General features: G+C 51.2%; 1 protein-coding gene and 1 long non-coding RNA gene across 12 annotated transcripts in view; one reads left to right on the top strand and one right to left on the bottom strand.

Annotated features, from left to right (window-relative positions):
* The window catches only part of CA12 (carbonic anhydrase 12), a 54,281-nt gene extending 31,037 nt beyond the window's left edge, over positions 1 to 23,244 (bottom strand). For 5 of the 10 annotated variants that reach the window (XM_087856889.1, XM_045810802.2, XM_045810803.2 and 2 more), the window contains exons 1-2: positions 22,985 to 23,093; positions 17,812 to 17,832 (exon numbers count right to left, since the gene is read on the bottom strand). In XM_087856889.1, the coding sequence (XP_087713015.1) occupies positions 17,812 to 17,832; positions 22,985 to 23,066 (103 nt within the window). In that variant the 5' untranslated portion in view covers positions 23,067 to 23,093. Of the gene's footprint in view, positions 1 to 8,373; positions 8,427 to 17,811; positions 17,833 to 19,953; positions 21,427 to 22,984 lie in introns of those variants that run through there. The other 5 variants (XM_087856884.1, XM_087856885.1, XM_087856886.1 and 2 more) reach the window with 2 other exon arrangements.
* The window catches only part of LOC123800867 (uncharacterized), a 51,786-nt gene continuing 47,687 nt past the window's right edge, over positions 23,228 to 27,326 (top strand). For both annotated transcript variants that reach the window (XR_015722164.1, XR_015722163.1), the window contains exon 1: positions 23,228 to 23,291. This is a non-coding gene — a long non-coding RNA (uncharacterized LOC123800867). The remainder of the gene's footprint in view (positions 23,292 to 27,326) is intronic.

Raw genomic sequence — 27,326 nt, 5'->3', positions numbered from 1 at the left:
AGAATGTTGAAAATATTCTTTCTCCACGCTCAGGCGCCTCTGAATAGACAAGGCTGCAGACAATGTACTATTATATGTGTAATTCTAAAAACGTAATTATGATGTTTGAGGTGTTTATTCAATGTTGACTATTAGGAACATAACTTCCTTTTCTCAATCTGTCTTTATGGCTCATTTAAAAAAATTTTTTATTGTGGCAAAATATACATAACATAAAGTTTACCATTTTAACAATTTGTTAGTGAATTCATGCCATTAAGTACATTCACGCTGCAGTGCAGCCATCACCACTACCCATTTCCAGATCTGTTTCCATCACCCCAAACGTATGTTGCTAGTGGGAATGTAAGATGGTGCAGCCGATATGGAAAAGTGTGGTGGCTCCTTAGAAACTTAGAATTACCATATGACCAGCAATTCTATTCCTAGGTATATACTCAAAAAAACTGAAACCAGGGACTCAGATACTTGGACACCAATGTTCATAGCAGCGTTATTCACAATTGCCAAAGGGTGGAAATACCCCAAGTCCATTCATCAACACACGAACAGATAAACAAAATGTTGTATAGACCTACAATGTAATACAATTTGTCCATAAAAAGACTTGTCTCATTTTAATATATAATTTCTTTTCCTAGAACCGTTTAAGGAGAGCTGAGGTAGGTCTCCATATTGGCACACCTGTCATAGAACCAAAATCATGGCAGATGCTCAGTAAACACTCACTGGTTGAGGAAAGCTCTCTGTAATTTCTTCTTGAGTCTAACCCCAGAGCAGTTGTCAAACGTGTTGCTTGTTAAAACACATATTGCATGGTGCACTGGGTGTTATACGCAAGTAATGAATCATGGAACTTTACACCAAAAACTAGGGATGTACTGTTTGGTGATTAACATAATATAATAAAAAATGTTATTTAAAAAAAAAAAACCACAGATTGCCGAGCCCCGCCCCCGCAGCTTCTGATCCAGCAGGTTTCCGGTGGAGCCCCAGAATCTGCATTTCTACCAAGTTCCCAGGTGATGCTGACGCTGCCTGTCTGGGGACCACACTTTGAGAACCACTGGTCTAGAGCTGTATTTCTTAACCCTGGACCTACTCTGGCATCTCTGAGGGCTTTTACGTCTGCCCCTGGCCCCAGCCCCTGAGATCTGGTGTAATTGGTCTTGGGTGGGGTCCACACACAGGAAGCCTTAAGAAGCTGCCCAGGTGATTCTAATGTGCAGCCAAAGTTGAGAAGAGCTGATGAAAAGCCCTCTTCAGATCAAAGGCCTTGACGTCGAAGCTAGAGCTTTTACTCTCCTTTGCCAGGGTAAGATTGCTTTTTAATTTTTAATTAATTAATGTTTTCTTGTGGTGAAATATATATAATATAAATTTACCATTAGTGACATTTGGTATGTTCACAGTGGTGTGCAACCATCATCCCCCTTTAGCTCCAGAACATTTTCACCACGCCTGAGGGAAACCCCGTCCTCAGTCCCCATTCCCCTCCTTCCCTCAGTCCCTGGTAACCCCTCATCTACTTTCTGTCTCTAAGGATTTGACTGCTCTGTACCTTTCATATCAGTGGAGTCAATATGTGGTTTTCGTGTCCGGCATCTTTCACGTAGTACAAAGTTTTCATGGTTCATCCATGTTGTAGCACGTATCCATACTTCCTTCCTTTTTATGACTGAATCATGTCCCCTTGTATGGACGTACCAGCATTTGTTTATCCATTCATATCCTTGCTTTGTACTGTAGTTTAAATATTTGACTCTGGTTAAATTGCATCTCTGGTCTGTAAAATAGTTGTTGACCGAAATCAAGCAACCGTGTTTCTCCTGTGTGGGTTTTAGAAGAGGCTCTGACTCTGGGGCTCCTGGTAGGGTGGTTAAGCGTCTGTCTTCGGCTCAGGTCTTGATTGCAGGGTCCTAGGATCGAGCCCTACCTTGGGCTCCCTGCTCAGCTGGGAGTCTCCTTCTCCCTCCGCCCCTGCCCATCATGTGTGCTTTCTCTCTCTTTCTCAAATAAATAAAATCTTAAAAAAAAAAAAAAAGAAAAGAAAAGTCTGTGACTAGAGCCCGTGTGAAGGCAAGATGCAGTAGACAGCCTGGTTTCCTGGAAACACGGGTCTAGGGGTCAGCGAGGCTATTATCTGTAACGAGCTCCTGACTGGAAAGGGGAACCTTCACATCGGAATGCTAACAAGAGGCGTATTCCATACAAGGTGGTGTGGCAATGTTTCCTGGCACTAGAAGGAAGTTGGTGGGAGAGCAAATGACGTGGGCAGAGGCTGCCTGTCTGCCAGGCTCTTTCCTTGGCAAAGAGAGGTCTGAAAATGTCTCAGGTGCTTTAAATCATTGGTACAGCTGTCTCCTCAGCTGACAGAAGGCTGCTTGTCTCCCCACCTCCCACCAGCACTCATCTTTGTTAAAAGTGTGAGGCTGGGGGTGACCAACCGTGATTGCATTCGGGGTTAGACAGCGGGTCAGGGACAATGCCAGATATCGAAGCTGAATGCGATCCCCGCAGAGTATTTAGTTGTGGACTTTTGATGTCTGCTAGTAGAACCAGTACCTCCCCTTTCACTTTCACTGTGATCTTTCGCCTCTGCTTTGCTGCCAAGCATCTTCCAAGAATTGTCGAAGCTGCTGGCTTGTGGCATCTTCACTTCCCATTCAGACTCGCTGCTCTGTGACTCTGACTTGAGGCCCACGCCCCACTGAATTCAAATAGCCTCTTGAGTCCTCCTTTTCTTGCAGCCCTTGGCCCTAGTGCCCCCCATAACCCCGTTTCTGAAACCTCTCCTCTCTGCTATCTGTAGCTCCCTGCCCCTTAATGTCACTTGTCCCATGGTTTTGTCCTTGGCTCTTTTCTCTCACACATACGCCCCTGCACTGAGCCTATCCCCTCCAATGGTTTCACCACCACCTCTGCCCTGCCCAGTTTCCTCCTGAGCTCCAGACCAGCCTACTGGATGCCCCTACTAGATGCCCATGGCTTCCTGAAACCAGACATGGCTGGAGACAGAGGCAGACAGACAAACAATTAAAAAAGAATAACCAAACTTGCCATCTTTTCCTCTCTGATTGTCCTCCTTCCAAAACTTCTCTTGTTTCCTTCAAGGTTCTCTGTCTCAACTGACGGTTCCACTCACTGCACCAAAGCCTAGAATCACAATCTACTTCTTCCCATCCTCTCCTTTGATCCCACTGCTAGGCACGGGGAAATAATGATTTTACTTTTACGTGTCTTTTTTAAAAGGTTTTTATTCTGAAAAATTTTAAAGGTACAGAAAATTTATAAGAATAGCACAACCAATTCCCACATACTCTTCCCCTAAAATCACTAGTTGTTAACATTTTGCCACACCTGCTTTATTACTCGCTCTCTCTCTCTCTCTCTCTCTATATATATATATATACATATTTACACACATTATTGTTGCAGTTCTTCCTCAGCCCCTGATGAGATTATGTCCCAATAAACCCACGGTAAGTTGAAAATCATGTAATTTGAAAATGCAGCTAACCTACCAAACACCAGAGCCCAGCTTACGCTGAGCATACTTATACTAGCCTACAATTGGGCGAAATCTAACACAAAGCCTGTTGAATATCTCATGTAAATTGTTGAGGACTGTGCTGAAGGTGAAAAGCAGAATGGTTAGGTACAAAGGGGTTATGTGTATCGGTTGTTTATCCTTTCGATGGGGTGGCTGCCTGGGAGCTGGGGCTACTGCCCCGCCCGGTGTCACCAGAGAGGATCACAGCAGGTGTCGCCAGCCAATGGAAAGACCCAAACTCACAATTCCAAGTATAGTTTCTACCGAACATGTATCACTTTCCCGCCATCCTAAAATCGAAAAATTGTAGGTTGAACCATCCTAAGTTGGGGCTATCTTTTTAGAGAAAGTTTCAGACATCATGCTCTCTTGTACTTAAATACTTACATGTCTGTTTCCTGAAAACAAGGACATTTTCTTACATAATCACAATACAACTATCCAAGTCAGGAAATTTAACAATTAATACAATACTGTTATCTAGTATACAATCAATATTCACATTTTGTACATTCAGGCTCAAAGGGTCTTCCCACAGATTATGTATGATTTATGAAAGGGAAAAATGGTAATGTTAAAATGGAGGAAGCTATCGGGCATTATCGTAACCATGTGGTCAGAATTATAACCAACAGGGACGTCGAGTGCCTCCTGATGAAATGCTCAGTCGGGGACACATTACTTCCGCAGTATTCATGCCAAAATGTACAGCCTGAATCTCATGAGAAACCCTTGGACAAACCCAAATTGAGAGACCTTCTAGAAGATTTCCAGTCTCTATGCTTCAGAAACGCCACAACATGAAAGGTCTAAAGAGACACCACAAAAACATGCAGAAATAGTCTTATCAAGGATTGCATTAAGTTTCTCTTAAACTTGGCCTTGCTGTGCCCGCTGTGGCACAGCCTTTGTTCAGACCCACAGCTCCATACCTGTGCCCCTCACTGGCCTCCCTTCTCCACACTAATGCACACCACATCCGCACACAACTTTGCAGAAAGGTCTTTAGTCGATCTTCAAGGCTTTAGATTAATCCCAAGGTCTACAGTGCATCCCTCAAGACCCTCGTGATCTCACCCCCTTCTCCAGCCTTCGCTTTCCCCACTGCCATCTGTCAAGAATCTGAGGTCTGTGGTGGGGGGAGCTAAAATTCCACCCAAACTAACAGGTTAGGCTGCCACAGCTTCATTGCAAAGACACAAGACTGCTGAGTCCAGGACAAGGACAGTTTATTACTCACAGCAGTACCAGAGTGCCATTTGCACCTGTTTCCCAAGCCCCGGTTCCACAAGGTGCCACAATGAGGGCCAGGTGACACCTGCACATGCCCACCGCTCAGCATCACGGCCAAGCAACCCCACGTTTAGGAAACCCCAGGCTTCTAGAGGGGCAGTTGGCAAACCTGCCCAACCTTACCCCCAAGGGAGACACTGTCTTTACCTTACTGCACAGCAAACAAATCTGCTCTCTGCCCTAGCGGGAGACACTATCTCTAGCTTATGAAACGATTTGCTACATAAACATCCTTGAAATGATAGTCTGAAACCATTGCCATCAGCACCTCTGCCCACAGACTAGCTGAAGCACCAGAGACCCAGTGAGAAGTCTCCCAACACGGCTCCTCCAATGCTAGGTGGCTGCCACCTGATTCTAACTGTGCCACACACTCGCACCTGCTTTTTGGACCTCTGTGGCCTGCAGTGGAAAGCCATCCTCATCCCCAAGATGTATCCCACCCATGCACAGAAACATGCACGCACTGTCCTTGTTTGCTCCTTTGTCTTTCAAGAATCAGCCCTTCAGGCGGCGTGACAGTCACTCGTGCCCCCAAATTGAGGCCTTTTGTGCTCCCTCGGTGTCCACAGCACCAGGGCCTGGTGTCCCAGCACTTAAGTTGCTCCACTGTAATTGGCTGCTTACACATCTGCGGGCCCCTGGGCTGTCAACTCGTTGATTCGTGGGCTGCGTCATGCTTGTCTCTAATCCCAGGACCAGCCCACAAAGGAATCTTAAGGACAGGTCGAAAGAATAAGTGAATTGGTGAATAAACTGTTATTTTAAAGCTGCCAGCCATTTCTTCCTGTCACTTGAGGTCGAGTCAGATGTACAAACCAATAAAGCTGGAAAACTGGCCTGGGACAAGGGGTGGGGTAGGTGTGGGGTTCATAAGCACTTTCTAGATTTTGGGGGAGGAACCAGAAATGTGTTCACGGGGAGACCCTCCGCATGTTGTAGGATGGAGCACTTAATCAGCCTTTTTAGCTACACGGACATGAGGCAGGACAAGACCCAGTGTTTCTGTGAAAACATAGGCCCAGCTGTAGCCATCCAAATCCCGGTGCTCCCGGCTGAGATGCTAAGCGTTCTGTTTAGTGAGCCAGTGATACGAACTAGATGCATCTTCAACAGGTCTGCGGCCATGCAGAGAACACTCTTTCTCTAAATATGAATTTAGATGTCCTGGACAGGAATGTTGTTGTCCCATTTGTGATGGTATTTCAAACTTTAAATCGGTATTCTCAACAGGAGTGATTCAACCCCTCAGGGGACATTTGGCAAGTCTAGAGACATTTTGGAGTCCTCGCTGGCAGGTGCTACTGGCGTCTAGTGGATCGAGGCCAGAGGTGCGGCCAAATACCCAACAATGCACAGGACAGCCCCCCACGACAAAGAATTATCCTGCCCAGAAGAATGTTCGTAGTGCAGAGGCTGAGAAGGCCTGGACGACTATTGTGACTGCCTTGTCTGGGCTCGTGCGAGAAGGGTCAGGTCGTACGGTATGGAGGAGGTTTTTCTTGAAGGGATTGGGCGCTCTCACCGTGAATCATCCTGGGGTCAGAAAGAGGAATAGAGGCGGGGAGACAGGGAAGAGGAAACGCGGTCAGAAGAACTCCAGGCCAGGAGAGCGAGACTGGTGCCCACGTGACGGTGGGGGACCCACGGGAAAGGGGTGACCGTTGCCCTCAGGGAGTGCTGCGGACGGAGAGCTCTGCTTTAGGATTTTCCTTTCAGATTGTAATTGCCTTGTGTCATCCCAGGGCCTGAACCAAAGTTTTTGCTCAATTCCTAGGCCTGATGATTTTGTGTGTTTAAGCTACCATGTAACGAGCGCTCACTATGTGCCGGGCGCCATTCTGTGTCAGAGGTTGGCTACCGTTTTCTGGCAAAAGGCCAGATCACCAAAACTTTAGGGATTGTGGGCTGTACAGTTTCTGTCACTACTACCCAGTCCTGCCTCATTTCACCACAGCCTCCTAGGGACTGTGTAAATGGGTGAGTACAGCTGCGTGCCAAGAACATTTTATCTACAAAAACAGGTGGTAGGGGCGCCTGGGTGGCTCAGTTAGGTTAAGCATCTGCCTTCAGCTCAGGTCACGACCCCAGGATCCTGGGACCAAGCCCCGCATTGGGCTCCCTGCTCTGTGGAGAGGCTGCTTCTCCCTCTGCCTCTGCCTCTCCCCCTGCTTGTGCTCACTCTCTCCCTCTCTCTCTCTCTCTGTCAAATAAATAAAATCTTAAGAAAAAAAAAAAAAAACAGGTCGTAGGTGCATTTGGCCCATGGGGCATAGTTTGCCAACCCTCATTCTACATGTGTAATGTGTATTAACTAATTTAATCTGCATAAGGGCCCTATGACACGGGTCCGATACTCTCATTTAGTAGAGGAGGTGACGGGGCACAGACTTTGGATGATGCGCCCAAAGTCACGGTGCGGGTAAGCAGCAGGGCTGGCCTCTGCCGCTGGCCGTGCACACTGGCCACCGTGGTGGCTCCCACTGTGCTTCAGCGAGCACGGAGCCTGGGCAGTGGCAGCGGTTCCAGGCTGATTGAGCGGTGACCCGCGGTTAAGCCCTGGGTGACTGTGCAGAGCTAGAGGGAAATCTGGACATAACGCAGAGAAGCGATCTGAGGAAAGACACGAACTTTCTGCAGCCACCCAGGGGGAAGCCAAACTACAATGAAGGATGACTGGCCTCGAAACACGGACCCGATGTTGACTCAATTCTTCACTTACCCGCTTTCACAAGAAGGAAGTGACCTATCGCCCTCTTGCCGTTGTGCAAAGCTACTCCCTCAGTTTTCCTTTTTTAGTGAGAAAACTTGCTTTTTCATGGGTCTCTCACACCTGAAGAGATTCATCCAGGCTACTTCCTCCTATCTCCTCTCCCGAGAGGTGTGAGGTGCAGCGGGAAGGTCAAGGGCTCTGGAGCCATCCAGCCAAGCTGCCAATCACAGCTCTGCCACCTCTAAGCTGTGTGACCTCGGGCAAATCTCCCAGATTCCCCGAGCTTCACTCACAAAATGAAGTGGCAGCCCCCACCTCCCAGCCCCGTTGTGAGGAATGCACGTGGAAGCGTAAGATCGGTCTCTAGAAGTAATAGGCTCCCAAGACATGCTGGGCTCCAGGCCCTTCTGAGCTAAATTGTCTCAGTGCTTCCTTTTTCTCTTGTGGGCTGTTTGCCAACATTTTAGAGCAAGTTCTCGCCTTCACCTCACCGGAAAACAAATCTAGAGTTCCCTGTGGGTCTCCTTTTACTTCGAATGAGATATGCGGGGTGATGTGGCATTGCCTTTCAGCCTGCTTTTACCTCTGAAACCCTATCATCGCAGATCAAGTGTTACCCTCTCCCTGGTGCCTTCCCTGACTCCCAGAGCCAAAAATAAACAGAAATAAACCATTCTTTCCTCATTCACTCAACAAATGTTTCTCGAGCATCTTCCCTGGGTTGGGGTCTCCGCATCTGCCTGAGCGGCCCCCGGGCGACCACATCCTCTTTCTGGATGATTCTCTTTGAGGCTGGAAATGGCTCCTTGCTCACCCCCATACCCTGCAGAGACCCTGGAACATTGCCCTGCTTGCAGCAGACTTATGCTAAAAAACAAAACAAAACAAAACACCATTGAGAGAAAAACTTCTCCATTGATAACTGGACACGTTAATCTTCACTGGGAAGCGAGTGCTTGGCTATTAACCAAAGAAGTATCTATGCCTCGTGGGGGCAGTTACGTGCAAGGAGAATGTTAGGCTCCGGCAGCTCATTTTTCTCCAAGGTGTAACAAGTTTTCTGGCCAGGCAGCTTTGCACACTCGGTGTTCCTTGCACACTCCGTCTCACTCAGTGATGGCACATTCCCTACGTCATCCTTGCGGGTGCACAGTTGAACCATCACACCAGAAGGTTTGTCAAGAGCCGGGGAGACTCTCGGGGAGCTGCCAGAAGGGAGCACCGAGGAGCCCCTTCCAGATTTCACCCGAGTGCCTCTCCAAGAGTGGGACAGAAACGCACACGCCTTAAGTCAGAAGCCAGCCAAGGGGCGAACTCCATCCAGTTCACTGGCTAGGGGATGGCAGTGTGAGTGTTGTGAGTACAGACACATGGAAGAATGGAGCTACCCACCTGAATATGGATGCGGGCATGCGTGTGTGCTAGTGTGTGCTAGTGTGTGCTAGTGTGTGTGTGTGTGTGTGTGCGCGCACACATGCCCTCCTTCCCCAGGAACCAGAAGGACAGAGCACAGCAGCCCGGCATTCCTCATCCTTTCGGCCTTTGCAGGCTGGCCCTAGTCCTACAGCGGCCACACTCACACGACACTTGCACACTAAATGCTCCTTCTGCCCCTGCCGCCCAGCCCACTCGCTTTGATCCTCTTGTGGGACCTGCTTCTTCACCTACGTTCATCCTCTGCTTCCTGTTCTCCCTTCCACTGCGGTTCGCTCTGATTCCCATCGCCACGTTCCTTGAGCTGTCCATCCTCTTGCTAAGAATCTGAGAAGGAGATTGGTTCAGGATGGCCCCTAGAGGAACCCGACGAGAGTAAGAGCATGTGTTGCCAACAGTGACAATGGCTGGATTCTGCTGATTTTCCCCCTAGCAACCGCACGGGTCTTTGATGTACATTTCCCTTGAGTGTGGCCCAAGGAACCGTAGCAAATGTTTATCTATGTCAAAAGGTGTTAGGTCTATTGTGTTTTCTTTAACCACTAAGCCTTTTGTCCCGTGAGGGGGAGGAAAAAAAGTTTGGCATAATTTGTTCCTGGCAAATTTGATTATTTACTTTTTAAAAACATCACTGCCTTTCGTCAGTGCGTTGACACAGTCGTGACGTGCAGCGTGGGGCGTGCCGCTCCTGCTCTACGGTGAGCACCTGCCCAACGACCAGGAAAGCACGTGCGGTGGGCGTCAGGAGACCCAATTCCGGTCCTGGCTCCGTGCCTCACGCTCTCTTTGGGCCACTGCGGAACTCTGAGTTTCCCTCGCCTCATTTGTAAGTGGGGGTGGGATTCGGCTCCATCAGTGTCCCCCCAACCCTGCCCTACATCCTGGGGTCCCCCTGGCAATATGGCAGTCTGGATGCCAGTTTGAACAGAGACAGACACTCATTCACAATCAGGCTGCACTGTGTCTACATTTCTATCAGGTGTCGAATTACCAACAGGTCAAGACCCCCACTACCCCTCCCTTGGTTCAGCCCCCACCCCAAGCCCCTCTTCACATCCCTCTGAACTCCCTTTCTCTAGCCTTTCACACTCCTTTCACTCTCTATCCTGCAGGCACGGTGATCCTTCTAAAATGCTTATCTGATCACCTCAGGTTTTGACTTGGATTGTTCCAGAAGTCCCGGCTGCCTCCAGAATGAGGCCCCAGCTGTTCAGCTGGCTCACGAGCTCCTCACGCCCTGGCCTCTCTCCCCGGGCCCTCACATTGAGTTCCTTGGTAGTTCCCAGAGCGTACCAGCTTAGGTGGTCACGGCACAATTTGTCCCTTGGCCCCGGTGCCCTTCCACCCCCTGCCCTTTGCCTGGCTAGCGTTTATCTGTCCTCCAGGTCTTAGCTTAGATATCCCCTCCTCCAGCAAGCTTTCTCTAGTCCTTTCCCCCAAACACTAGGTGGGGTCTCTTCCATGCTGCTTCTCTCTGTACTGGAAGGCTCTAATCTCATTCATGGTGTCCACCCAGGTTCACAGTCCCAGAATGATAGACGCATGCTTAGTCTCCATTTCCTTACCAGCTGGTCCAATCCTCAGCCCTCAGTGTTCACTCAATATGGTGGAATGAATACAGACCAATTATCTTGGGCTAATTGATCGGCTTTTATGTCTGTCTTTGAGTAATAACGAATGGGGGAAATCAACTATTTCACTAACATATTAATTTGTTAAAATAAATCTTTGAAACAATGGTATCCGTGGAGGAGGGGTGGAATAAAAGACTGGTGGAAAAATAGAGTGTCATTCCTCTGAGGTCCCTTCTAGCTAAAAATTCCAGAAATCTATCTGTTATAACGTTTTGGCTCAAGAGCAGGAACAATAGTCTAGAAACTGGAAAGGCAATATGAGGAAGATTCTTTAGATTTGCAGGTCGTAGGACAATAGACAGTTACTCAATTTGCCCCCGGGCTTCCTGGTGGCCAAAACTAAAAGGCAAACACAGTCCTTTGCGTGACTGCCTCGACTTGCGACAATACATCTTTGTTCCACAACCTTCAGTCACTTTTTCTCTCTCCTCCACTCCACACGCGCACTTCCCAGAAGACTGAGCAGCAGGGAGGGGCTGCTGTACCACGGCCCTGGGCACCGCTGGCTGATGTCAGTGCTGCCTGCTTTGAGTAAATCTCACTTCATCGTAGCAAGGAGTCCCTCCTGAGCCACCTGTCCCAGGAGGTGGGGGCTGCATCAAGTTTGCCCTGACTGTGCAGGTGTCCTTACGAGATCCGGACAGGTCTCATCCAGTTCACCCAGAAGTCACAGAGGTGATCGGGTCACAAGTTAATGATTGCAACGTTATTTAATAAGTTAAGATGAGCTAAACAAACCGTGCAGAGCTAGACCAGCTCTGAGTCACCCTTTACAGACCGAAGGAGGTGCTGTCCTTGTATTTGTTCCTTCCTGGTTGGCATAAAATCCAATGCTTGTCAAAGAATTGGGGAGCTTGCTCGCTCCTTAAAGAAATACTTTTGTTAAAATACACACACACACATAGAGAGGGTGCTTAAATTACTTTGTTTATAAATACTTGTAATACTATGGAACACTACCAAAAAGTATACATGAACTGAAAATTGGAAAAAGTTACAGTTGAAAATCTAATATGGTTCCCCATCATTGCTCTGTGCTGTGCTGGACACTGTTCATACAGGCCATCAGTCCTACACTTCTTCGCTCCCACTGCTTTCACTGTATAATTGTGGAAATTAATCACTTCAGCTCCTCTCCTTGTGTTCTTGGCGTGTGACGGGGTGCTGCTCAGTGAGCATTCGTGGGACAACTACCCTATTTCTATTGCTTCCAGACACCATTGATGATATATCCCTATTTCAGAGACACTAAAATGTAGGAAAAAAATGTGTATCTGAGAATCAATGAATTATGGTCTTTGTCCAAGGCAGGCGCATGGCCCCCGGAAGTCTGGCTGTGCTTCTGGGCTCCACACTGTGCCTGCACCCTTTCCCCTGTGGTGGCCGCTGCACAGGAGGACAGCGGCAGAGCAGGAAAGAGGGCCCTCGCTCCCTCCCAGCAGACTGCTGGAACAATCTCTGATCCAGTGTCTTGCTCACGGAAAACCAGACTTTCCAGTCCCTGCCTGGAACCTCCTTCACACTCCTGCTTTGAAGTCAGCCCTTTCGGCTTCAATCTTCCTTTGGAGCTAGTTGACCAGGGCTCATCTCTCTGCGTGCTGAGGACGGGCTGCCAAGGGCTTTCACCAGCTCCTGGCTGGCTGTGCTCTGCCCTCACCTGGAGGCCTGGGGCACGAAGCAGAAGGGGCAAATCTGAGCACAGCCGGAGGCCTGACAGGGCCCTGACAGGACCCAGTTTTAGCTCTGGTCAGCCCTGCTGTCCCAAGGCTTGACTCTGCCTCAGACAGGTGAGCGTTCCTGCCTGGGGCTGGGCTTACTTAGCTCTGAATCCTAACAGCCCAGCCTCAGATTTCTTCCCAGGTTCAGACCTCCACCCTGGCACCCTAAATCAAGGATGAGCCTGAGGCTCCCCAGGGGTCAGCCATAGCCATGGCCGTGGCTATAGAACCAGGTATCTGGTCCCTAGAGGCCAGGAAAGCATCAGGGAGATGGGATCTGACTGCACCCTGGCCTGAAGGACACGGCTAGAAAGCAGAGTCCGGCCTGTGCGGAGTCTGTGTTTCTTGCTTAATCCCTTTCCTTCTCATAGAGGAAATGTCCTATTTGTTCGGTAACCTCCTCGCTATTAAAAACTCAGGTAACTCAGCAAAGCATGAAGAAGCCGGCCCTTTCTAACACAGCTCACATTTGATTGGTGCTACAGAGCTTACAAGGCGTTTCCCCACGTGTCAGCTAATGTAATCCCACCCGGGGAGGTGGAGGGAAAGAAAACGGTGATTAGCTGTATTAGCTGCTTGCTCTGTGCCAGGCACCAGCGGCCTCTTCCCCCACATCATCTTACTTAATCCTCCCTGAAGCAGGCCGGTGCCTCCCAGACTTGAAGCCCCGGGTGGGCTTGTGCAAACAGATTGGGGGGGGGCGCCCCCAGAGTTTTTGATCTGTAGGTAGATCTGGGATGGGCCCAAGAATTTGCATTTCTAACAAAGTCAAACAGGGTGCCTTTGAGACTGCTACAGGACGGGAGTGAAGGGGTTGGGCTTTTCTTCCCAGCCTCCTTCCGTGTGTTTCACTTCTAGTAGATTCTTTGCGTCCTGGAAGGGCGTCCCAAGTCCCAGGGCACACTGATGCTGCTGATCCAGGGCCCGCCTTACAAGAACCATGGAGGTAGATGCTCTTACCTCGTCTTTCAGTGCTGAAAACACTGAAGTTCAGAGAGGAGAGGTTACTCTCCTAAGGCCATTCAGCTGGAAAGCGGCCTCGCAGATATTCATGGCGGTCTGCCTGGTTCTGGGCTGTGCCCACTCTCCACTTCGGCCTCCCCCCACTCCCCTGCCCCTACACGTGCCTCTAGGAACAAATCCTAGCTTCCCTATTGTTTGACCCAGCTGGTAAGGCCAGCTGCGAACACTGAAATGCAGGCCCAGATCCCCCCAGAACACACGAACCTCAATTCTGCAACTCAGATGAGAAATAATTCTGAGTGGGTGGACCACACCACATCCTAACAGACCCGGGATGTCACAACTTCAATTAGAAGTAACTGGAACTACAGCCCAGATTGCAGAAACGATAGTGGCTTGGATTGCTGGCCCCAAGGGAAATCCCCAACGCACAGGGGTAGGGATTCAGCTCCCTGGTATGAAAAACATGTTCTGGCCTTTTCTTGCCTCTCTCCTCAGAGTGCTTTGTGCCCCTTCCCATTCATCCTCAGGACGGCAGCTGGAGTGGGGAGGGGGGAGGTCATGGGGGTGTTTGGAGTGGGCTGAGCCTCTCTACCTTGGGTAAAGACAAGACCCGATCTTCATTAAATCAGCCTGTTAATCGCACTTGCTCCCTCACTGCTGTCTGAAGTTCGCCCTTGAGCTCTGGGTCTGCTCCCCATACGGCCTTTGAGGGTGAGGCCACACGGCCCCTTTATCCTGACTACAGAACAGAAAATAGAGAGAGTTCCCCCTGGCTTCCCTCTACGTTTCGCGTCTAGTTCGTAGAGTTTGGGAAGGGTTTGGGAAGGACGTCATATGCCAGGGAAAGTTTGTGGCAGCCTAATATTCCAGCGGATTTGGGAAAGAAGGTGGGTGGAGGTGAGACCCTGGACAACCTAGAGAGGTTTGCCCCCGTGGAGGATACCTTCCTGATTCTCAAAGGAAATCCTTTAAGACAGGCAATCTGTGGTCTGGTATGAAGGAGAGAGGGCAGCGTGAGGAACACAGGGGCAGTGCCTGGGTCCCAGGGTGTCCTGCCAGAGCCCAGGGCCTTCCAGCCATGGCAGAGAAGCTGGGCAGGGGGGCCTGTGAGGGGCTGTGGCCCGCTCTCCAGCACCCCCAGGCCAAGCCCCCATCATCCCAGAGTTCCCTGCACCGGGATGGTGGGGCTGGCCCAGCAGATGCCCTGTAGGACCCTGAATTCCAGGAGAGGTGGGATGCCCACCCCTCCAGGAGCTTACATCCCATCGCCTTTGAAGACTTATCTTATTCCCCCCAGATCTCTAGCAGACAGTGGTATCTGTTTCTGAGCGAGCTCACATCTGGGGAGCACCAAAGCAATGTCTGGGGTGCTCAGGGATGGAGCGCGGGGCCACTCTCTGCTCACATGACATGCTTGTAGGTCCTTAGTTCCAACACAGTCATTCTTTTTGGTTGCTCTGTTGTTTTGAACACACTAAGGGTGGTTTTGTTTTTTGGGTTTTTTTTTTTTTTTTTTTTTTTTTTGGTTTTTGTGGAGAAGGGCCAAAAACACTTCCAGGGTAAGGATGACTCTCCCAGCCAGCTGGAGTTTGTTAACTCTTTTATTGAATATAATGCACACATGGAACAGTGCGCCATTAGGGAGCAGCTTGATGACATCTCACCGTCTACACACAGCCCCACACCAAGGAACTCAATGTGACCAGCACCCCCTTGCGCCCCCTTCCCGTCCCCTCCAGCCCACGAGGGCACCTGCTACCCTGACTTCGAACAGCAGAGATTCACTTCAGCAAGCTGGAGTTGATCATGCCCTCACAGGGCAGCCTGACTTGCCACTGCCTCCCGGTTCAGAGTTGGTATAGCTGCGGGGGCTCAGCAGGATTGATTCGGGACTGATTTCCGGTGCGTATGTGGGGGGGCCTGCTCAGCAGCTCTAAACGCAGCACACGCCAGCTGCTGCTTCGGCCACCCCGGAGGGGGGCATGGGGGCAGGGCAGGCCCCAGCTTGGCCTTCAGATGGTCCTCCTGTCTCCAGGCGGGCCATCCGGGAGATCAGCCTGGTGACTTTGTGGAGGTGGGATGGGGATAGGGTGTTCTTTCCATGTGCTTCTGGAAGTCCCAGCCTGTGTTCCAGGCCGTGGGAGGCCCCTGGATCAGGATGACTCAGCAGCATCTACGTGCAAAGCCGCTGAGGTCTGCACCCTGGGAACACCAGCACGTGGCATGCGGTTGGACTTGCCTCATTCAGGGCAGCCCTCACTGCTTGGAAACTATATCCCCCCAGCACCTATGCCAGGCCCTCTGTTTGCCTGGGTGCCTCTGAGCACGAGTGCCAGCTGCCAGCCTGCATCCCTCCTCCTTCACTGACCCCCAATGAGGGCTGACCCCACAGCACGGGCACTCACTGCTCTCACCAAAAGCCAGATTTGTCTGCGCTCAGCCCCTGCATGTCACGCACCATTAGACTCTGCCCTCTGCTTCCCCAGCAGAGCGCTGCTCCGGTGGTGCGGGGCGTGGGGGAGGGAGGGCCGGCCAGAGCTAGGGGTCAGGAATGAACACTCCTGCACTGCTCCTGTCACTGCCCACACAGCGGACCTCCCTCCCGAGAAGCCCCGAGGCCCAGACTTCGCTGAGTCTTCCTGTGTCCAGTCTTATGTCCTGCCTCTCCTTCCCTCTGACTGCCATCCCCAAGCTGGATGTGAAGGCATCATATAGGAATTCTGCAAAGGTCGGACACCTTCCTGCCCCCATCCCCCACCCTTCCCTTGCCAGCACCCCCACCACATGACTCACTCTAAAACACAGATTACTTCCTGCCTTGCCCCTCTAGCTCTGGACAAAACGGGAAGGGTCCAGCCTGCCCCCCATGTCTCCCCTGTTCGACCCAACCTCTCTTTCTGACCTTAGAGTTAATCGCTCCCCTAGAACTCTTTCTGTAGATGTTGCCCCACCAAATACCATCTTGTTGTTTCTTGCCTCCGTTCATGTGATGCCGTCATCATCTTGGCCAACAGCACTTCCTTCCTACCCCCACTGAATCCTCTCCATCCTCCAAGGTCAGGTGAAAGCCCTCCCCCTCCAGGGAGCCTTCTTTGACCATCCAGTCCTAGCACTCTGTTTCCTCAGAACCATCAGAGCACTGAACCGTTTATTCATTATCTGCCGTTCTCTATTCAGCTTTGAATTGTGAGCTGTGACTATTCCCAGCTACAGAGCACAGCCTCCCCTTCCAATCACCCACCCACGTAGCCGCATGTCTTGCACACAGTAAGTACACAAGGGACGTTAGTGATGATGGAGCTGTGCAACGCGGGAGCCAAGGAGACCTTGCCCTGTAGGTGGTTGGTGAATTAGCTCAGTGACTTTTCTGTGCCTGCCGGGCTAACAAACATCCAAAGGCTAGCTTTCGCACATCTAAGTCAGACCTTTCTGGATTCTGCTACCGCTGTGGTGATCAACTCCTCTGCCTGTCACCCCTCCTCCCGTGCCAGGAAGGCCAGTTCCAGCCTCCTCTTTCCAGAACAATCTATCTTGCCCAGTGCTCCTGCCTGTCCCTCACAAGACATTATTAGCATTCTCGCACTTGTCTGTGGACCCGGCACTCAGCCTCCCGCTCCCACTCCAGCTGATGACCACATTGCCAGTTCATTTCCCCCACCAGCCGAGCTGATGTCAAGCTGCTTGTCTGCAGGCCTGCCAGAGACGGCTGATGTCATTCTTGACCCAATCTCCCGGAAACCCCACTGCATACTTGATGTCCCTCTCTCTCCTCACCACGAGGCCGGCATCCCTCTCCCAGTAACGACAGACCATCCACTTCTGAACTCTGCGTGCTTACAAACACGGCAACAAGATGTTAATTCTAGACACACGGACAGCTTAAATTCTGGGGCCTGAGCCAAACTTCCAGAAAGGAGCCCTTTATGCTTTGTTGTAGAATAAATGTCCTACGGAGAGAAGGTCTCTTTCCCACCCCAAGGCCCTTGCAGTCTGGAGGTAACCAAGGCACACTCACCTGGGAGGCCTGGTAGAAATCCCTGCACGGATCTGGAAACCAGAACGCTGCGATTCAGTTTAAGTGCACAGAGCAGGCTCCTGTGCTTGGAGAAAGTACGGCACGCAACCCGCGCGGAACAGCTCTTTGGAGAAGCCTTTGTACTCTCTTAAGGATGCCGGAGTCGCTCTTCTCAACCCCCACAATAACCTTCACAGACACGGCGCTTCCGGCTTTCTCATTTAATACAGCCTCTCCTCCAAAAAGTATTTAAGGGGAGCCTGGGGGGCACAGTCGGTTAAGCGACCGACTCTTGATTTTGGCTCAAGTCCTGATCTTAGGGTCATGAGATCAGGCCCCGTGTCGGGCACGTGCTCAGGGTGGAGTCTGCTTGAGAGTCTCTCTCTCTCTCTCTCTCTCTCACTCACTCTGCCCCCCCCACTCGCGCGCTCTCTCTCTAAAGTAAATAAATCTTTTTGAAAAAAGTATTTAAGATCTGTACTTACCAAAATAGGTCCACTTGGATCCTGCAAAGAACAAAACAAAGCAAAGTAAGTACAACGGAGCTTGAGCAAGGGAGAGAAAAGGCTACAGATGTGATTTGGAAACGGGTGCGGCTGGAGGGGAGGCGGGTGCCCGGATGTCAGACGTTGTCAGAGTCTGTGTCTCATCAACCGCTTCCCAGAGCCGCGGGGCGCCAGAGGGGGGCACGGGCGCTGAGTGGTTGCAGGGGCTGGCGGGCGAGGGAGGGGGCTTCTTGATTAGAAGCCTCCCAGATCTTAGAGAAGCCAAATTTTATTTTCTGAATACGTAAAAAAAAAAAAAAAAAAAAAAATTCACAGGGCTCAAAACCCAAAAGGGTACCCAGTAAAAGCTCTTCCTCCCACCCAATCTCCCTGCTTCCAGGAGAGAGCCAGCCAATTTTCTGAGTCGCTGGGAGCATTTTCACAGTGTGACTACACACATGTGTAATCACATTCTTTCTCCCCGTTTCTGCACACAAATGTCAGCATACTGGAAACGGAGTTAGGCCTCCCGCTTTTTCCCACTGAGCAACACACCCTAGAGAGCCATTCACATCAGTCCATAAAGAGGAAAAAACTCCTCTCAAAAGGAAAGCTTTTCTTGAGGAAGCTGTCCCCCTCGGCTGAGTTAGAATTCCAGGGGTGGAGAGAATGGGTAGGAGAAGTCCTGCCAGAAATATCATGAAAGTCACCTCCCACCTCCCACTCCACACCCTTCACACACAGAAGTCCCCCGTTTCTATATCCAAACATATTTTTTTAAAAAAATGTTGCAGAATTGTATGCTTGGTACCCTGCCTGACACCTCCCTCTTCACCTCCAGAAAGACACAGAGACCCTGAGACTCAGGGTGTCTCAGGGGACACCTCCAGTGAGAGGGACTCTTCAAATCCCAAGTGCCTCTCCCAGCTTCTCTCGATGCTGCCACAGTGCTTGGCCCACAGGGTACAGTCAGAGAAGGAAGGCTCCCACGTCCCTTTTCTCTCCTGGGAACTGATCTGCAGCAAAACCTAACTGACCAGCAATCTGCACCCTTAACCACAACTGAGCATTTCCTACTCAAGCCAATGGTGATTTTTTAAAAGCGAGAAGAGGATTTTGCTGCTTTTGAAAAGCTAGTTTAATCTCATAGTTTTCTGTTGTTCTGGTTCATTTCTTTGCCTCAGTGCTTTTAATTAATTTTGTTTTTAATTTTCAAAATGGTAATCATATCCAGTTACACTTGTACATGGTTTCAAGTGTCAGATGGTTCCACAAGGCTTTTTAATAAAATATCAGTCCCCTGACCCCCCTCGCTATTCTCCTGGTCCCTAGGGCACTTTGAGTCCTTTTGCAATGAGGGTACTATCTCCACATCTCAGGAAATCAGGCCTGTATGGTTCCTCCATGATTTGTTTGGGTTGAGGCGTCATTACTGACCTCCCTCCTTGGAAGAGAAGCAGTGAGGTCTCTGTCGACCGTCTGCAGCCCATCACCTCATTTTATATGTAAGGAAATGACAGCCCGCTGAGATGAAGTGGGGGTCAGTGCTGCTCAGAAGCGTCTCTCCACGTTTACCAGTACCTCTGGTAAACTTGGGAAATCTTCGAGTCTCCTTTGCAATCTTTAGGGTAGTGCAAGGAGCAGGGGGGGCTCCTTGAATATCCTTATTCAGACCTCCTTCAGACACCTTAGAATATCCGATGAGTACTTACAGACCTCTTCCCCATAAAAATGCGCATAGACTTGGACACACAAAATTTCATGTACAATTAATTTCAAGAGGTCCACAGAACCCCTAAAACCTGCTATGGACCCCATAGGAGTTAAGAGTCCCAAGATTAACCTCCCCGGAATGAGTAATTAGATGAAAACATGCAGAACCAAACCTGTGTCTAACCCCCGAATGAACTGCCAGCCCTTTTCCTGAAATGACGGTGAAAAGGAACAAAGAAGGCATTGCCTTGGAACCAAGCAACAGAGGACCTCAAACCTCTTTTCTGAACCCCTTCGGGGTTTTGAAATACAGTTCTGGATTTCAGAGATAGAAGAAACCAGGTCATTGCCACTTAGCCGGGCATAGCACTTGGAAGCCCAGGACACAGGCGTTCACAAGTAATCGGGGGACTCATCCTCGAGGCTAACCTGGAGAGACGGGCCACTCTGGTGATCATGGAAACCGCCAGGGAAACAGCTGCAGCCTCCGAGCAGTCCTGCCTTGGCCAAGAGCTGAATTGCACCTGCCCCCAAGTCAAAGCACGGCCTTTAACATGTCACCTCTTCCGAATTCTCCCCCCGAAGCTTGCTAAGCTGAGGTGTTCCCTGTCGTCGTGGTTCATCCTCAGATGAGGGGTCTGGGTAATACTGTGGGAAGCTGGGGGACCAGTGTCACCGTGTGCACATCCGGGACTGAGAGCTCCAGTGGGGATACGGGACCGGACACGCGTTCTTAAAAAGCAGCAGCATCCAGAGTAAACTTTCCTGCCTTCCTCTCTCCGAGCAAGCCTGCCTGGTCCTCAAGCCCTGGTGCTTTGGGTATAAAGGACGGTGTCTGGGAGGACTTGGGAGCTGGAGCCTGGAGAGCAGCAGCCCTGTAAAAGGAAGGGGAGGGTGGTCTGAATGTTGGGGGTGGTCATCAAATGAAGGTCAGGGCCCAGCCCGGTCCCTCTTCAGCTCAGAACTGACCCGACAAGACTTTCTAAGGGACGTGTGTGAGTGTGTTTGTTTTATTTGGAAGTGGCGCCTCATGGTTCCCCGCCTCCTGTTTAGGGGCAGGCCTCCTGACCACGCACAGGAGGGAGGCCAGGCCCAGGCCCCTGCGGCGACAGCTGGGAGGCTTCCTGAGGGAGCAGGCTTTTCCAGGAGGGACACTTTCCCTCTTCTGTGTGGGAGACCTGGGAGGTCCAGCTCAATGCCTGTTGGAAACTGCAGGTCTACTCTGTACCAGGCAGGGAGAACGTCCTGAGTGCTCACGGAGGAAGTGGGACTGACGAGGATCCCGGCCAGGGGTTCAGGGCAATGCCTGCTTCCTGGTCTGGGTTAGAACCTTCTCTGAGTAACTGTCGCTGGGGCAGCCAGAGACTGCCCAGCTCTCCGTATCGTGTTCAGGCACAGCAGGCGCTGCAGAAATCATTAAAATGATTTCCCCCACAGCAACTAAGCATCCGAGGTTTTCTCCAGAAGACACATGACCTCACCTTCTTATGCTTTCCCCTTCCCCACTCCAGGCATTTTCCCCCAACATTCACCAGTGCCGAATGCTGGGAGTGTAAATTCTCTGCGCGGAGGGCAGACCACACTTTGACCTCATTACCTAGCTTAACCCTCCTCCACTCCCCACCTTGGGATAATACTGACAGTCTACATCTCGGTGACTTTCGCTTTGACGTTGTCCCCTGAGGCAGTTAAACAGCAAAGAAACCTGCACGAGGAATAATAATAAAAACTGTGTTCTTAGACTCTAGGGGTAGGCAGGCTGGCTACTCAGTGTGGGGTAAAAGTGGCTTTTTGACTGCAAGCTCCCCCACTCCAACTTGGAGAATGGGGGCGGGAGGGAAGGCAAAGGAGGTGGGAAAGGAAGGAGGAAGGGCAGGGGCAGAGGCAGAGGCAAGGAGGAGAGGGAGGTAGAGAGGGAGGGGGAGGGCAGGGATGGCAGGGGGAGTGAGGGAAGGGAGGAGGAGCGGCCCCAGGGTGAGGGGAATAACAGGTTTTCTGGAAAGAGCCAATGGCTGTTTCTCTCCTTGGAACTACAAGGGAGATTTCCAGCAAAACTTCAGGTCCCAGTGCAGCTTTCTTAAAAGTGGAATACATGTCAAAGAGTGCAGTTTTAAAAAGTAATTTCCGCTTTTATATAAACCCTTTCTCCCACCAACCTTTTTTTTTTTTTTTTTGAGAGTAGGCCGCACACCCAGCATGGAGCCCAATGTGGGGCTTGAACTCACGACCCTGAGATCAAGACCAGAGCTGAGATCGAGAGTCCGACGCTTACCGGCCTGAGCCACCCAGGCGCCCCCCAACCTTCTATTTCTTCTGGACCAGACAAGGGAAATGACATCAAGCATATCTTGCCAGCCAGTGAATTTGAGTTGAATTAAGAGTAATGCCGATGCTGTGACAGGCCAGCTCCCCCACCTCCCCCCTGCCCTGCCCCATGGACACAGGGACCTCCAGCAGAGAAGGTGGCTCTGCGCTTTCACGCTACAGAGCAGGGTCAATCCCCACACCACTGTCTAGCACGGAGGACCCTTTTCCAGCCATCATAGGCACTTTCAGCCCTCCTGCGACTGTGTCAGCCTAACCTCGGTCAGAGGATAGTCCCTACAACTTGGAACGAACTCTGTCAAGGGCAGGAGCTACCATCATTTTACCCGGGAAGTTTCCACCCAAGTCACTATCTACCCCCAGAAAAGTGCTCACCCAGCAGTTGGAGAGGCAGGCAAAAACTTGGCACGGTCTTGTTGCTCCTAAGGATTAACTAACCTTGACCTTGGCTGTGCAACCAAACTCACTGCCCTGACGGGGGGGCCTCCAGTCCAGGTTCCCAGCCTCCTCCTGCCCTCCCGTTGGGCACCCTCAGCCTCCAGCCTTTCGGGGTTAAGAGCCCTAATTACACTCAGAAGCGAGGCGTGTGTGCTCTTCTGAGTGCGCACACACTCACGTTCAAGATAGTAGAGCCCTTCTGGAGAAAAACAGTGATTAAGAATGGGATGCATCATCCCTTTGACTTGGAGGTAAAACTTAATGGTAAAGAGCCTCTCCTCCAAAGAAAACCACCCACCGCTGTGGGAAGGAGCTGCCGCTGGGGCACCGCAGACCCTTCCTGCTAACCACGCGGCTCCCATGCCCCATTCGCTCCTCGCCCGTCCGCAAGTGGATGGGGCACAGCATTTTAAGTCCCGCTGCTCTTTCTCCTCCCCTTCAGCAAGTCCCGAGCCACCCCTCCAGAGCTGGGGACAGTCCGAAGACCACGTGCTTCCCCACCACCGCAACAGGTCGTGCATGCCAAAGGAAAACGAATTTTCCAAAACGCGTTTTCCAAATTGTCTAAAACTACGCCATCGGAGAGTATGCTCCCCCGAAATGATTTTGCTTTAGCCTTAGCGAGCCCCGCAGGCAGTCCTCCGGCCAGGTGTGCCTGCGCGCTCAGGACCGAGGGAAGAGGAGGCAGACACGTTACCGTTGAGCGGGGCTGGGCGGGCCGGCTGTTCCTTTAAGCAGAGGAGCAGGAGGACTGCGGCGGCGTGCAGGCTGCGGGGCATCGCGCGGCGGGTGCGGACGCGGGCGCGCCGCCGGGGCTCCCGCTGCCTCTGCTCCGGCGCTGGGGACCGCGTGCGCGCAGCCAGGCCGTGCGAGCGCGCCTGCTCTTTGGGCGCCCGGCGCGGCGCGGGCCTCTTTTATGGAGCGACTCAGCCCCAAACACATGATGTCATCGTGCGCGAGGGAGAACGCCCTGCCCACGGGAGGTCTGGCGCCCCGGGTGCGAGGTGAGTTGTAGCCCGACTTGAGCCGCGCTCCGCGGGGCAGCGCTCACCTGGGAACCCCGGCCTCTCCGTGGCGCCGCGGGCAGGAGTGGGGGAGAGCCGCCCGCCTCCACCTCACCGGGAAGGGCGAGTCTAGGGACTGACTCCAGTGGTCCCTTGCCTTGGGCTGCAGCTACCCTTACTGAGAAGCCCCCTAAATATAATACCGTATGGATAAGTGCCCCGCCAGGGCCCCTGTCCAGTCCTGTGCCTGCGAGGACAAGGCACACGTTAGGGGCTGGCAAGGAGAGCAGAGAGGCTGCGTTCCAACCCAGAATTTCTGCGGATTGTACAGTGCAGCCTGATAAGGTCTTGCTTTTTCATTTGGACGCAAAGAAATCAATTTAGTACAGGTAAATAGCACAGCGGGGTACATGGTGAACAGCCTTCCGAGGCAATTAGACTTCCCCTAGTAACATGTAAGCTCCTTCACAGCATCAATCCGTTCTCTAGGAAGCTGGGGGGGGATTAGCCCTTCTGTGGGTTAGCAGTGGAAGAAAAAGGCTGATTTATTGAGTACCCACTATATGTCAGGCACTGTCCTGGGTGTTTTGCATTGTGGTCTGGGTTCCACTTCCAGTGCATATTATCATCACCTGTTGCTCATTTCTGCCCACTTTTCACACACGTGTGTTCGTTTAAGTACATGTATGCATACATCGAGTCACATACGTGTGGCTCTGATCCCGCTTTGTATTTAGTTCATGTTCACTTGTCAAGCCAAAGGTTTTATTAACCTGCTGCCTCCAATACTTGGTAAATCTTCCTCCTGCTGTTACTACCCCTTGCCGTTCCCACTGTCCTGGTCATTTGTGCTTCTGGCTTCCCTGGGCCTCCCAGGGTCTGCTCTGCTCCCCATCCTGGGCTCAGTTTCCTTCCTGCTCTATGACCTTGCCTATTCTCTTGGCTCCTTGCCACCTACAGACATTGCTTAGACCACATGGTCTGATGAAGGGCACCCACCCAGCCCTGGTACGTGACCCCTGATTTTGCGACTTGGCCCGTCCTGCCCTATTCTCTTGGCCACGGCAGCCTGACCAGCCCCACATCTCTCGGGTCTGTGCTGACTCTCAGCCTATGTGAAGTCTCGGGCTGGCCTCAGCGAGCAGGGAAACCACTTGTCCAAGCAGGTTTGGGAGGGATAGAGCAGCTTCTGTGCTGAGAGTCCCCAGGAAACACATACCACCCACATTAAAAGGGGTGTTACTGTTCCGTCTCTATCAACTGAGCGATTGTTTGCATTAATAAAGAGTTCCGGAGTCTTTTTAAGGAAATAGTTACAAAGACGATCTTGTTACCAGCACTTCCAGACCACAGCAGGCTTAAGGATGACCTTTTCTGCCTGCAGATCTTGATAAAGAACCTTGAATAAGTTCCAGAGAAGTGAGTGAGCAGTTCACTTGCGGCTCTTAAGACATTCCTGTCTCTGATTTGTCATCAAGGACTTTAGAAGATGAAATGTACTTGAAGGACACAAGGGGTAGGGAAGAGCAACCGCGGCTTCAGAAGAGCACATACTGAACCCGTGCAGATGAAATCACTCACCCCATAACTCACGACTAGTTACAGGGGAACCGGGCCATGCACACACATCTGGTCGCTCTCAGTTCAGGTGTTTTCGCGTTATGTGTGGCTAAACATTAAGTTCAGTTTGTCCTGGAGCATGCATCTCTAAGTGTTCTTCAAGGATCCCCAGAGATGGGGGGTGTTAAAAAAAAAGGGGATGGATTTAATAGAACAGTAAGGCAAGACTGTGAACTGGGTTTGATGGAGAGAAAGGAGAGGGTTGGGATGTTTACTGCTTGTATGGATCAGAGATGTGGTTAATTAGTAAAGAAAGGATAGCAATTAAAAGAGAATTGAGGATATAAACTGAGATTCAATTTCCCTAAGTGCTTTGAGTGATTTTTTCTTCCAAAACATTCTGGAGGATTAAAAGGGTGGGAAAGCAAACAGGAATGGATGGCATGACCCACCTTCTAAAGTACTGAAGCCGGACGTCAAGCACCCCCTAGCCCCCCCCAAACAGCACAAACCTAACCAGCTTAAGTTCCCAACTCTGGGAATCCTCCCTGCCAGAGGCTCCCTGAGGCCTGCATAACTGGACACGTCTGGGCTCGCTTTGCCATCATCAGATGGGTCGCTCATCGGCCAATAACTAAGCCATTTCTCAATGGGTTAAGGTGGAAAAGGGACCTTCAGCACTCAAAATGTGGCAACTGGCCACCAAATGACATGCCCAGACAGAAGGCTCCAGGGAGAGGAGCTCCTGTACGGTGTCACCATCGGAATTGACAAGAGGGCGAGGCTGAGGAGTCAAAAGGTAGAGGAGTGTGGAGGAAAGGAGCCTCAGATTTGGTGTCTGGAGGTCCGGGCCCAAGTGCCTGCCTCACCGCTACCTACTGAATGGCCTCGACAGCGGCACAGCCTCTCGACATTTCAGGTTCCTCATCTGTAAAGTGCAGGTTGTCATCCCGGCCCCTGGGTCACTAACAGAATTGAGATCTGGCTGGGATGAGGTAAGGCGAGTGGAAAATTTTCTGTTCATTCATTCACCCTCTGTGTGCCAGGCACTGTGCTAGTCTTCGTCCTTGCTCTCGGAGAGTGTGTAAATACAAAACGGTCTCATGAACAGCTGCATAATTCAGATTGGAATAAGTGTGGAGTAAGGTTGATATATAACCAGGAGGCATCCAGTCTGTCCTGGGGCAGTGAGAGGAGACATCCCCATGTAAGAATTAGATTCTGTGACTTCATAAAACCTTCGAAATGCACAGCTAATACCGCGGGCTCTTCTTCCTCAAAGTTGGCCCCATTTACTCATACACAAGCGAGTCAGTGGCCTGTCAGCGAATGGTGCCGGTATAGAGACTTCGATTTCTCAAGGTAAGAGTTAGCCCTCCAGTAGTGTCACTCAGTTGGGAATGCACCTTTTTATGGGGCCAAAGAAAGGACTGGTAGGAAGAGAACTAGCATTTATTGACTACCTACTGTTTGCCTGACGCTGTGCACGGCACTTCATCCTTACACAGCAATCTATGGGGAGGGTGTTAAGTTTGCCATTTTACAGATGAGGGATCTGAGGCTTGGAAAGGTTAAGTCCTTTCCTCAAGGGAGGCTTTTGAGTGGCAGAGACTGAAGCCTCAACCAGGTGATTCCCTGTCTCCACGGCCACGAAGGCTCTTTCCGCAGCTATCCTAGCACATAACTTAGATGGGGATTTTCTACTTCTGGATCCTGCTGAGATGAAGATTCTCCAGTTTTCTAGATGTCGTGATCATTTGTTTGTTGATGAGGGTCACAGTGTGCCTATTCTGGTCTGGCACCGAGGTCGTGCTCAGCATGGGACACAGCTGTGTCCTCCTCCCAGTCCCCACGGGGTGACTGGGAGCCTCTGCCCTCTGGTCAATGCAGAGCTCACCCGCCAAAATGTGCGACCGGGAGCCTGAGACCACAGAGCTCTGACTCGACGCGGTTCTCCAGCCGGTGGGAATATGAGTCCGGCTGTGTAGTCCCTTGTTGTATCAGCGTGCTCTGCTTTGACCAAGGAAAGGGGGTATGGAGGAAAGCGGAGAGAGAGGGAGAAGAGAGAAGGAAGGAAGGGAGGAAGGAAAGGAAGAAGGAAGGAAAAAGCCAAGGGTGGTGATTGAGGTCTCGCATGGACGCTTTGATCCTAGGAGAAGTGTCCAGGTCTCAGAAAATACAGTCCCTTCTGTAGCTTTATCCACTTTCGCTCCTTCACCTGTGAAGCCGTGGCCTGGAGTCACGGCCTCTGTGTGAACCCTGGCCACCGCCACCCTGCTCGCTTTCTGGCAGGATCCGCTGCAGGGCAGAGTGGCCTGCAGGAAGGATGCTGCACTCCTGGCTCTGCCAGGAACAAGTTCCAGGCCTGTAGCACATCTCCTGGCCAGCATCGGCCTCGGCTTTTGGATCCGTTAAGCCGAAATAAGAGTGTCTAATCCCATCTTGTGTTGTGAGTGTGGGATGAGACCGTAGATG

The sequence above is a fragment of the Ursus americanus genome, chromosome 28, assembly GCF_024610735.1.
Source record: "Ursus americanus isolate L20-20 chromosome 28, mUrsAme1.1.p, whole genome shotgun sequence".
In the NCBI taxonomy this organism is placed as follows: Eukaryota; Metazoa; Chordata; class Mammalia; order Carnivora; family Ursidae; genus Ursus; species Ursus americanus.
This window is presented reverse-complemented; position numbering and strand designations above follow the sequence as displayed.